This window comes from Electrona antarctica, assembly GCF_951216825.1.
Source record: "Electrona antarctica genome assembly, chromosome: 14".
Taxonomy (NCBI): Eukaryota; Metazoa; Chordata; class Actinopteri; order Myctophiformes; family Myctophidae; genus Electrona; species Electrona antarctica.
Genome location: NC_136795.1, coordinates 17,683,716 through 17,695,901, shown reverse-complemented (window position 1 = coordinate 17,695,901; position 12,186 = coordinate 17,683,716). Strand labels below are relative to the sequence as shown.

At 43.2% G+C, this 12,186-nt stretch overlaps 1 protein-coding gene across 2 annotated transcripts in view; it reads right to left on the bottom strand.

Annotated features, from left to right (window-relative positions):
- Positions 1–12,186, bottom strand: part of abca3b (ATP-binding cassette, sub-family A (ABC1), member 3b) — a 67,781-nt gene that overhangs the window by 18,605 nt on the left and 36,990 nt on the right. For both annotated transcript variants that reach the window (XM_079521171.1, XM_079521170.1), the window contains exons 18-27: positions 10,988–11,186; positions 9,303–9,612; positions 8,386–8,659; positions 7,834–8,038; positions 3,637–3,856; positions 2,861–3,019; positions 1,878–2,050; positions 1,459–1,593; positions 727–921; positions 67–254 (exon numbers count right to left, since the gene is read on the bottom strand). In XM_079521171.1, the coding sequence (XP_079377297.1) occupies positions 67–254; positions 727–921; positions 1,459–1,593; positions 1,878–2,050; positions 2,861–3,019; positions 3,637–3,856; positions 7,834–8,038; positions 8,386–8,659; positions 9,303–9,612; positions 10,988–11,186 (2,058 nt within the window). The remainder of the gene's footprint in view (positions 1–66; positions 255–726; positions 922–1,458; positions 1,594–1,877; positions 2,051–2,860; positions 3,020–3,636; positions 3,857–7,833; positions 8,039–8,385; positions 8,660–9,302; positions 9,613–10,987; positions 11,187–12,186) is intronic.

Below are 12,186 nucleotides of genomic sequence, written 5' to 3'. Positions count from 1 at the left end.
ATAATATATAATGGCAGCAGCACGTACAGTTCAAACCCTGATTTGTGGAAAAGTCTCTCTGCGTACCTGTAACTGCGGACCAGTTTATCAGCATGGGGCTCCAGCAGCAGTGACCTGAGGACGTTCTCCACACAACCAGACACATATTTCTCCGGTATTCCTCTGAGCCTGGCATACATACTCAGAGTCTCTCTTCCTGTCATGTGGTCCAAGAGAGCGTCAAACTGAGGACAGTAGCCTATGCGCTGCTGCACCTGCAATTCAGAGATGGAATGATGAATACTGTCCATTTAAAATCTTTGTTATTCTCTTAAAAAAAAACGGCAATTCCTGAACCTTTTCATTTCAAAGAACACCGTTTTGATATGCTTCAGCCCACAGACCCCCCCCCCATGTGATAGGATTTTATTTTTAATCTCGGAAACAGAAATTCCTAGACACGAGTGCCGTTTGTGTAAATAGCGTTACGTGATAATGTGCATAGCGGGTTGATTCGACCGTGACAGTACATACATATACAGAAAACTCTGTTCTAGAAAAATGCGCCTGCCTGCATTCACAGCACGCTCATTGAAGTCGATCTGCGAGAAATCAATTTTATCCTCAGGAAGCCACTTTGAGATTCCCTCGATAACTGATGTGACACCAGAGTGACATTTCAAATCAAACAGACTGCATTTACGGACAGAATCACTGCTTCTAATCCCTTTCCTCCATCTCCCTCACTTTTTTAATATCGTGCAGGATGCTGTATCCGTCAATGAAGGCGTCCCCAGAAGTGACGCTCTCGTCCCCAGTCAGCATCTTAAAGGTGGTGGTCTTTCCTGCGCCGTTGAAGCCCAGCAGACCAAAGCACTCTCCTTTCCCCACAGCGAGAGACAGCCGGTCCACCGCCAGCAGAGTCTCACCGCTACTGTACACCTGGGAGACGGAGATAACGGCAGATGTCATTCACCTGGGCATACAGTATCTTAGCTACACACACACACACACACACACACAATCAAGAGTCACACACACGTTAGCACAGAGGCACGCTATTTTGTCATGCGTGGTTCCTTAATCTTCTCTCTCACAGGCAAATACGCATGTGTGCTCAAAGGTGCGCATGCATTGCATACGCACATGCAAGTGCATACGCACACACAGGGTGTCTCTACACAATTAGAGACGGTAGAAGAATTGTTCACATGGAATTGTGGACAAAATCTTATCCAACGACAACCAAATATTCAACGTTTTGGGTCTGAGAGGCTGAATCTAATCAAATGGTGGTCCGTGGCTCAAATGCCAAATAAATAATGGTCCCTGGTATGAAAAGGGTTGAAAACCACTGGTCTAGAGTGCTCGCTTCTGTCTTTTTCAAGCCACGTACGATATCTTCACGGCACACAGGTTGGGGAAGCGCTGGCCTACAGCCATGCCTTTCAAAGTCCTGCAGTGCATATAGTGCGTTACCTTGCTGAGTTCCTGCAGGATGAGTGGGCTGCCGACCATGGACTCCACCACAGGCTGGCACTCCAGAACCCTCTTCCTCTCGTCCGCCACATCCCTGTCCTCTGGAAGCAGCGCTGCGTCCGTTATCACGGGTAGCTAACGAGCATGGTAAAGGACACACACACACACACACACACACACACACACACACACACACACACACACACACACACACACACACACACACACACACACACACACACACACACACACACACACACACACACACACACACACACACACACACACACACACACACACACACACACACACACACGAGTAGCTGCTAATTAACTGTGAGTATTGACCCATTATCAGCATAAAGTGAGACATTTCCCATAGTATTATCAGACTACTGCAGGATATTCATCCACTCCTACCCGTTTGTGCCTTCTGCCCAGGGAGCCGAGGAAGCGGCGGAGGGTGCGGACGCACTGCAGCTCGATGACGAAGAGCAACGTGATGAAGACTACGCCCTGCACCGAAAAAGACACCAGGAAACGGCCGACTCCAGGCTCGGACATCGAAAAGTAGTTCTCCTGGTATGTGATGTCTGGAACAGGGCAACGGCAGGCATTGACACAGGGGTTCACAATCTGCAGTTTTACCATCTCAGACCCAATTAAGGAGCAACACCGTATCATTCGAAGTTTCCGTCTGGCTTTACCTCAAGGCACAGCACTGAAATGGTTCTTTTGCAAAGTTTTTAATGACCTGATTTTAACTGCCGATTCTGGTCGTGCTGTGGTCCTGGTACTCCCAGATCTAACTGCGGTCTTTGACACGTGGATCACAGGATCCTGTTATTACAACTGTGTTGGCATCAAAGGTACCGTCATCTGACTGATACGAGTTTCTCTGTTCAGATTAGTTTTTCTTAGATTTGCTGCGTGCTGCCCCTCTTACTTGTGAGGTGTCCCAGGGCTCCAATTTGGACCTGTGCTCTTCCTGTTGCTATGCTGCCCCTAGGATCTATTTGTGCAAAGCACAATATTTCTTTTCACTTTTAGGCTAATAATGTCCAAATCTACATGCCTCTGGCAGCCAACAACAATGACTCATTCAAGCCTCTGCTAGCCTTACATATTGTAAAAAGCCTGGATGGACACAAATGTCCTAATTTTAACAAAAGCCAGATCCAAATGATAAATTGCAGTCTCTCCTTCCAATTCACTTGGCTCTCTAAACACCTAATATCAGCTCCTCTGTCAATAACCTTGACATGACCTTTGCGTTCTAATTTCATACATAGATCAGCTCAGTAGTTTCCATTTCCACCATATTTTACAAATAAAGTTGCATTTGATTTGATTTGAACACCAAAAGTTGAACGTTTCGTAACATTTTCATGGATGTTACTCACTGTTAATCGTGCAGATGATCTGGGCAATCGGATTGGAGGTGCAAAAGGAGATGAACTCGTAATTCTGGTAGAACTGACAGAAGGACATGCCCAGGCAGTAGTTAGGGAAGATCAGGAACACCTTGTCAAGCAGATTGGCCATGTACTGCAGCTTCAGCTCTGGAGGAAGAGGGAATCAAGAGGATGGAGGGATGAAAAAATGGTTAGCTCAATTTTCAGATGTCCCATTTCAGTCTCACTTCTTCTGCTTCTTTTCTTTCTCTTTATCCTCTTAAAAGCCACCTGTGGACAGGTGTTGTCTATTATGTGCCATCCACACTAAGAATGATAACTATAAAGTTAACTAAAATTATAATGATGTGAGCATACACACTTGAAGAACGAAAATGTTCTATATATATGTTGACGAGCTGTGCCATCCCTCACATAATGAATGTGAGGGATGTTTTGAACGTGATGTCAGTTCTCAGTGATCAAAATGTTATTGTTCGCCACTGTCGCATTAAAATTAGTTGACAGAGTTCACACCACAATTGTAATGACGACATACTTTTTATAGTTAATACCTATATAAATATGTATATGTATATAACTATTAGTTATCATTACCGTTATCTGTGTTTACAGCGTAATATCTTGCTATAAACACTCGTACAATGCATCTGCAACTCCATCTTGTTCCAATCGTTTGTGATGCCCATTGTTAGAACTAGAAACATTTCCATTCGAGATACAGTACCAGAACATCCAACTTCCCCCCACCACGCGACACTCACCTGGAATGGTCATGATGGTGACGGTCAGGAAGGTGGCTGTGCCAGAGATGATGTTGAAGATGGTGAGGCGTGTGTAGGCGGTGGCCGCCGTGTTGAACAGGAAGCTGAGCAGGTACATGAGAGGAATGATGGCCCAGCCGTACAGCAGCAGCAACAGCAGCACGTCCACCAGGTGGTTGTTGTCTACGAAGGCCTTGACCGCAAACGCCTGGAACACCACCTGACAGATGATGGATAATAACGCAGGAGGGAGAGAGAGAGAGAGAGAGAGAGAGAGAGAGAGAGAGAGGGGAAGGTAGAGGAGAATGAACCAAGGAAAACGAGAACGGAGATAAGAACAACTTAACCCCCTTATGGCTATTGACGTAATTGACGTAATGAATAAAAAAAGCCATCATAACCGTTGACGTAAATGACGTAATCGCTTTATTCCCTATTATCGGGGGCTTAATGTATCAAAATGTAGCAACCTTTAGCTTGTTTGGCTAACGGCCGATGTAATCTACCTAAAACCGGCTGAAATCCTCACATGCACGCTCTCGCACGCACGCGTGCGGTCTTTATGTGCATCGCTGCGTAAAATGCGATATTTGGGGCTTGATTAGAGCTTAATTTGACTTGGTTATTAAAATAAACTATGATAACTTAGCATCCTGGACATCTGACTGTGTAGCACAGTGGAGATGTTGCGGATGTTGTGATCACGTGGACAGGAAATGACATCGCCAGATTCGCTCTATTTGGTAAAAATCGGCATAATGGTGAAGTTACCGCCACCATCAGGACTGGGTATAATACTATAGGATTACCGTGTTAGAATGAGATATAGGGCCCTATTAAGCAAGTGGAATCTAATTACATATCATTTTACAGTTTTTAAGACGTGGGGGCGTGTGCAATGTCATATTACAATTATGGGCCAGGTAAGAAGCGCTTTCGACACCCCGTGGTGTGAGCAAAACGGCCTTGAATTAGTCATGGGAGTGTTTCAGGGAGTTTTGAGGCTTACCCAATGAACATGTCCGTACTATTCTCTTTACGACACCAGCTGATGTCCTCATGGAATGCGCCCTTTTCGGCAAGTGGTATTACATTTCTGCAGACTGGCACCATAGACATGACATGACTTTGTCACATTTGGGTTAATTATTCCTATTGCACTGCATGCTGTCACCTTTATGCCTCAAAAGAACAGATCCACAAGCTGTCACAGCCATGATGTGCATAGCTTGTAGGCCTATGTCTCTATTTTGTTAAGTAACTTGCAGTGTTCATTGGAAAGTCATTACAGCGGCGCAGCCATATGCTAAGGGAGGGAGATATACGTACATCATCACTTCATTTGTTTCTGTTCTAAGCATGAAAATCATTCATTTGATTCATAAATGAATAACTAAGCCTTTGAAATGGCACCTAACTATACCTTTCAGATCGGAATGGAACTGCGAGTAGATACGCAGCATTGGCTGGCAAATTGGCAATCCATGCGTATATGTTCCCAGAATCGTCTAACCCCCGAACATACAAGTTCGTTTGATATTGTTTAATTCGATAAAAATAGAACCATATACCATACAGCGAATGAAAGCAAGATTCCTAAGGAATGTGGGGATTTTTACATTTTAAAAAACGGCTGAGAAATGAGAGAACCATGAGTGTTTATAATATCAAATATTATAAGAATAATATGAAAGACAAACGGGCTGTGAAGAGCTCAGCTCACCATCCCGACAAGGAGGAAATATAGCCTATAGTGCATGCACGTATATGCACTGACTGTTGCACACACGCTCTTTATTTGTTTCTATTGAAAAACACCAGTAAAATAACGTTTATTTTATTTTATTTCATTCGAGTCACGACGAAGGAATGAGTTGAAATGCCATACGTGCGCCATGCGTATTGCTGCGGCCCCAATGTTATGGTCTTCGCTCGTAGCATTTTATTGAAGAAGAATTGAGTCGGGTGTGATACAGCGTATGAAAGCAAACTTCCCAGTGATTATGGAGATGTTTTAATTTTTAAAAAAGGTTTAGAAATGAGCGATATATGACCCTTTATAATCTCAACGAGAAAGCCAGAAAGCTCGCTGTTGCCATGTCTCATAGAAACAAGTAAATAGGTCTATAAACATACTCCCAAAAGAATCGCATATAACAGGTGTCTACAACCTATTTTAAATGAAGTGCCATGTTTTTATTTTCTAGATAGTGAGTCTGCCATATCAAGATTCCTTTTAATGACACCACATTAAAATTTCCAGCATATTTTGATTGTCCACAAATATAAAGTTCTTCATTCTTTTTACATATTTTCTTGCACATTGTTATAATGATCATTATAAATATATATCCCCCTGCAGTCAGAGTTCATTGTTTTAATGAATGAATGTGATGCATTGTGAGCTGGTAGATCTGCTATTTTCAAAAGTAATCTTTGAAAAAAGTGACAATAAGAATATTTTTGAAAAATGTTATTGAAACATTTAAAAACACAAATCTGTCATGGGGGTCACTGGCTTAGTTGGGCAAATGCATTCATCTGGGGGTCCTTGACATGGGAATGTCGCTGTGTGAGGATCACTGGTTTAAACAACATTAGGAGAAAAGCCCAAATAAGCACGTTAGAAACAAGAAAAGCAACCACAACTACCAATATTTACAAGCAACTTTGCAGAAAAAGAAGCCGCTTATAATAAACAGCAAACAGACATGGCAACACTCCAGCAGCACTCCAGAGCCGCTCAAGTGTAAAATCAAACAGTGCTTTTTGCTTTTAAGACGTGGTCAGACCCAGGCGGAATCGGTATGCGCTGAGTGTTTTTAGGTCAAGGGGCTTAATAGCAATTAGCGCAAAGCGAAAATAATTAACATATGGACACTCCCCCAATGCTAAATTATGCAGGAACGTGGTATTCCATATGAGTGAGCGCTCACCACGGCTTCCATAATACGAAAAGGCGCAGAGCGAGGGCGAAATCTGTATTACCGCATGGGTTTTTCGTCTTGCTTAATAGGGCCCATAGTGTGTATGTCACAGATTTTTCTATTGGCATTAAAATGACGAATTAAACATATGAATAGTGCAGGTAGAAGGCACAATCCACTGTTAATTAGGGTGACCATAAGAGGGTTAAGCTCAACTTTGTGATTTGTGTGTGTGATTTTTATTTTACAATGGTATCGATTCTTTGCACTTTGGTCATTTCATCATTTAATAATTTAATATAACTCTGTTCAAATGTAGTTTATTTAATGCAATTTGTTTCATTGTCATTGTCATGGTGTGGCGTGTGTCTGTCTGTGGCTTATCTCACAAACAATCAGTGCCACATTTCTGGTGCACTATGCCAACAGGCCAAGACGTATATGCCCATATCTGGGGGCGAGACAAATGTCATCAATATGACATAATCAATATAACATCAGAGATCCACAGCCACGCCAATGGCATTTACATATCTGTATCAAGAAGAAATCGTATCTGTCAAAACCTAATCCATCAAAATTCCGAATGTTCATTTAATTCTGGCCTGCAACAACAAGGGTCGACTTTTACACTGTCATACTTTATCAGCACCAAGGATCTTACTGTGAACATGTGGCATCATCCCTACAAGGGAAGTGAACAAAGGCCTGTCACATTTATTACATAATCCTCTAATCGTTTCCATGTTGAAGGATTTTCATACATTAAAAAAAGCTGAAATAGCTTATCTACAAGCTTACAACGCATCGTGTTGTAAGCATGTAGATCAGCTAATTCCGCTATTTGTTTTACCCCTGTGTCAATTATCTAATGTGATCCTGGGCTCTACACACCCTCCGCCAACCTGGGGAGAGCAACGGACTTGAACTCATGCTTCCTTCATGCATGAGTGTCCAAGTTGCTCCTTTACACCTGACAGGGGGGAGTTTCCCTGGTTGGACAAGTGCGTGGAAGGAACACGTTATTCCAACCAGTTCAGGCACCCCGGCTGGTCAGGGGGAGGCTCTCTGTATATTTCTGTTAATTGTCATATCTGCCCTGTGCAGTTTTTGATTATCAGGCAAAAAGAAATGTATTCTTTATTCACATGTTCCAATGTTCAAGGCCACAAACAACTAAATCGTTAATCACAATTATTTGTGTGACAATTACTCGTCAATTTAAATGTGTAACGGTGACAGCCCTATGAGTAAACATGGTGTTACTGACCAGCATGAGGATGCAGGGCAGCAGGAAGTTCACCATGTCCCACAGCAGGGCGGAGAACCAGAAGTTGGAGAGGTAGACGCCGCTGACCTGCTGCACGTGTTTGGACTTGATGGAGCGCTCCGTGACCAGCAGCAGGGCGAACGTGCTGGACAGCGAAGCCATGCCGTACATCAGGTTGATGGCGATGGCGAAGCCAGTCTGAGGCCTGAGGACGCGGAGGCAGGAGAGAGGGGAGGTGAAGACGAGGAGGAGGTCAAAAGGATTTGCGGAGAGAACGGGCACAAAGAAAACGGTGAGAAAGCGGGCTAAAAGAGTAAAGGTCGTCTCGGACTGGAAGCGAGTGACGTGGGCGTCGTTGAAATTTTCAATATGCAACACCGTCATATGACAAGGTATAAATCAGGCTTAGGGAGATGAGAATTGAGACAAATGTTCTCGCCTCCTCTCGTCAATTCCAGACGGGAGGAGGCATTGATCTGATTGGGGAACCAGTGGCGACAGCCATCAATAACCCCCCCACCCCCACCCCCAGCCGCAGGGGCTCGTACTCACTCAGTGAGCTGGCTCTGGGCGATCTCGGAGAGGTTGCGTGGCATGGGGTCGTTCCCGGTCTGGATGGAAGCGTTGGGTCCTGCCAGGAGCTTGAACAGTGCGTTGTCCACCATCATGAGGGCCGTGGCCGGGGTGTGGTAGCCCTCGTTGTTGAAGTACGCCGTGGCCTCGGCAAACACACTGCTGCTGCCGCGGAAGGCCGCGCCCACCACGCACTGCTCGTTGAATGCCCCGCCCTCCGCCTCCGCCTGGGTCAGGATGTAATCAGTGAAGTCTAGATGGAGGGACGGGGGACAGTGACTAATACTGAAAAATATTTTTTTCACTTAAACAAAATAAAAAAACTAAGCTATGACGACTAAAACTATGACTAAATATATTGACAATTTCGTCAACAAATAAAACCTTGACTAAAATGTTAAGGAGGGACTAGTGGAGAAGAGATCCAGTAGAACTAAAAGGGGCTCTGAAAATAGCAGATCTTACAAGCTTACAATGCATTGTGCACCTTGTATCTCCATATTTCACATTTTTATGTTTATGCCTTGTTTTATAATGACTCATAGATGGTGTTGCGTAAAGGTAGCAGAGATACCTGATCTACAAGCCCACCGAGCGTTGTGTGACGTGTTGTGAGCTCGTAGATGGGCTATTTTCTTTATTTTTTATGAAAATGAACACCTACTGTATAATGACATGCCCAAAATACTGAAATAGGTTCACCAGGTTTAAAGTGGTTAAGTCCGTCTCTGGGGTTTATGAATTTAACCAATGAAAAGTATTAAGAAGAGCTGGAGACTAAATAATAACTACATCGAATAAAAAAAAAAAGGTTTCTGCCTAACAGTGTCAAGATTCATCTGCAAACATAAACGTATTTACATTTTACTTAATGAGGTCTGTTTTGAACGCTTTACCACCAGTGATGTTGACGAGCTGTGCCAGCTGCGCAGTGAGCTGGGAGTCGTATGCACGTGCGAGGGCGGCCGCCAGGGGTCCAGCCCCGGGCTCCAGGGCCACGGGGACCCTGGTGTGGCCGTAGCGGCTGAGTGCCAGCCTCAGCTGCGGAGCGCTTTGGTGGTTGGGCAGGGAGCGTGCCACGAACAGGGCTATGGCGGTGAAGACCAGGGGGACCAGGAACTGGGCCACCATCACCTTCCAGTTCCTCCAGCTGTACAGCGCTCTCTTCAGGAACATGGCGTAGAACTGCTGCATGTATAATCGGACCTGGTGTGCAGCAGAGCAAAGGCACGCAAGTGTTAAAAAAGTGGTTTTCAACCCTTTTCATGTCAAGGTCCATTATATATTCTGCATTTAAGCCACAGACCACCATTTGATGACTTTTATCCTCTCAGACCCAAAACTTGTCTTCGATTATTTTGTTATAATAACAATTCTTCTACATTCTCTAATTGTGTAGACTTCTTGTAAATTAACCCATTTAGACCTGAGGACGAATCTACGAATGCGTTCTAAATCCTGACAGTTTTCTGAAAAACCGCTGACATGTTTCTATGTCAGCGGTTCTCAAACATTTTCATGTCAAGGATCCCCAAAAATATATGTAATTGGCTGCCGACCCCCATCTGCAAATATGTTGTTCCAGGGACCCCCCAGAAGCAAAGCTATGAGTTAAAAACATTTGCTCTGAAAGAATATATATTCAAAGATTAGCATCACATTTACATCTACAAGCTCATAGTATAACATAATGCTTAAAACACCAAAAGGGGTTCCCGCCCAGAATGGGTTAAGTAATGCAGATGTTTAACAATAATTTAACTCAAGAGGTAAAGATCTATAAGGGTCCATTTGGTTACCAACTCCCTATTATTTAGCTGGGGACCACCTGCAACCCCCTCAAGTGGTTGAGAACCACTGATTTAAAACAAAAACGAAAAAGCAATGGGCTTCATCTCTAAGACTTGGAGACGTGAAGATGTGTCATGCTTAAAAAAATCTTATTTCAATGAATAAAACATTATTTTGACCAATCTGTATGGTAGAGTAGGTTAATACAATATAATTAACAGGCTGCCATGACAACAGTCTGCCACACATGATTGCATTTCTGTAGACAGTAGGCGCTCTGTTGCTGCTGTACTCAATCTGCCAACTCCTACATATGTAGTGTGTACAATGACATGACGTATGCTGCTAAATGATGACTACACGTATATATATATATGCACAAAAGTCGATGTTCCAGATCTGTTGCTATTCTATTGCTGCACCATGTGTGTATGTGTATATCCGCTCCCATTTTTATCTGCCTCATACACACCACTGTCTGGGTGGTGTGGGTGGTGTTAGCTTACATGCCCAAAATAAAGACACCAGGTTGAAATGTGTTAATAAAGACTCAGTTCTAGCCCTGGGATTGGTCTAGGTTGCTGTGCTCCTTCCCACTCCCAGGTGTTATGCATGATCATTAATCAATGATTTTTGTATATATTTGCAATTTTTTCTGTCATTGTAATATTTGCCTGATGAAGACCTAGTCGGTCGAAACGTTGCAATTTGTTGCCTTAAAATAAAGTAAGTCTCGGAGCTCTACAAACTGGTGTGCGGATGTTCTTCCTCTTCCTTAATAAAGACTCACCCCTGTGTTGAGCTTAATGTTGGAGCAGTCCTCTGAGATGAGCGTGCCGCTGTCTGTGAAGTCGGTGTTGTCGGTCATTCCACTGATGCTGCTGGCGTCGTCCGTGGTCCAGTCGTGAGAGCGTCTCTCGTGCTGATACTGCAGGGCGGGCAGCTGGATGGCCTGGATGTCCAAACTGGAATCCACCAGTTTACCCACTCTAAACACATACGGCAAACAACATTTGTCATAAACCTATACATTTGTCATTAATCTGCTTATATATACATACAGGACACTGAAGCACTGTACAATATAATATATCAATAATAAAAATACATTTTCTCATGATGTACAGAAGGTGCGCTTCCTCTGATGGCGTCCTTGGCTTAGGCAGTGAATGAGTATATATATATTTTAAATAATGTATAGTGGAAATAACAGCACTCCAAAAGTAAAGAAAATGTAAGGCTTTGGCTCAGTTGCATTTTTGTTTTGCTAACCAGAGCCAGAGCCTCCTTCATCAGAGCATTGGGATGTTTTATAGCATTTGTTATCATTTATCATTTAATATTTTATATATTTTACTTTTTTAACTTTTTTCTCACATTATTTGTTGTATAGCGTCTTACCATGTCTATTGTTCTTAATTATGAGTGATGTGTTTGAATAGTGCTACATAAATAGCGAATGTTTCTCTAATTCCACAAGGTATTGAGTCAGAGTCCCTTCAATCATGCCTTTTCTGTGCATGTATTTAAGAACCACGCATTACTACAAAGCACATGATCCTCTGATCCTCTCGTTTTACTGTGTACCAGGATTTGAAAAGCGTGAAAGAGAGATGCACCAAAATGAACAATGCCAATAGTTCTCTCCTTAACCCATTCAGGCCTGACGTCGAAATTTAAAAAAAAAAGTTTTCTAAATCATGACAATTTTCGGAAAGATTTGAGGCACATTTTAACGATTTTTCAAAAATAGCAGACCTACAAGTTCATGTAGGTCTGCTATTTGTGGCGCGCTATGAGCTTGTAGATCTGCTATTTTTCAATAGCTAAATTATAACATAATGTTTAAAACACCAACCGGGTTCCCGGTTTAATGGTTAATGTGGTTAAACGCTAACGTGACATGGATGCGTTCCAGGTCTCAATGGGTTAACATCTCTGTCATCCATCTCTCTCTCATCTCTTTCAGTGCGTCTCCCAAGCTAAATG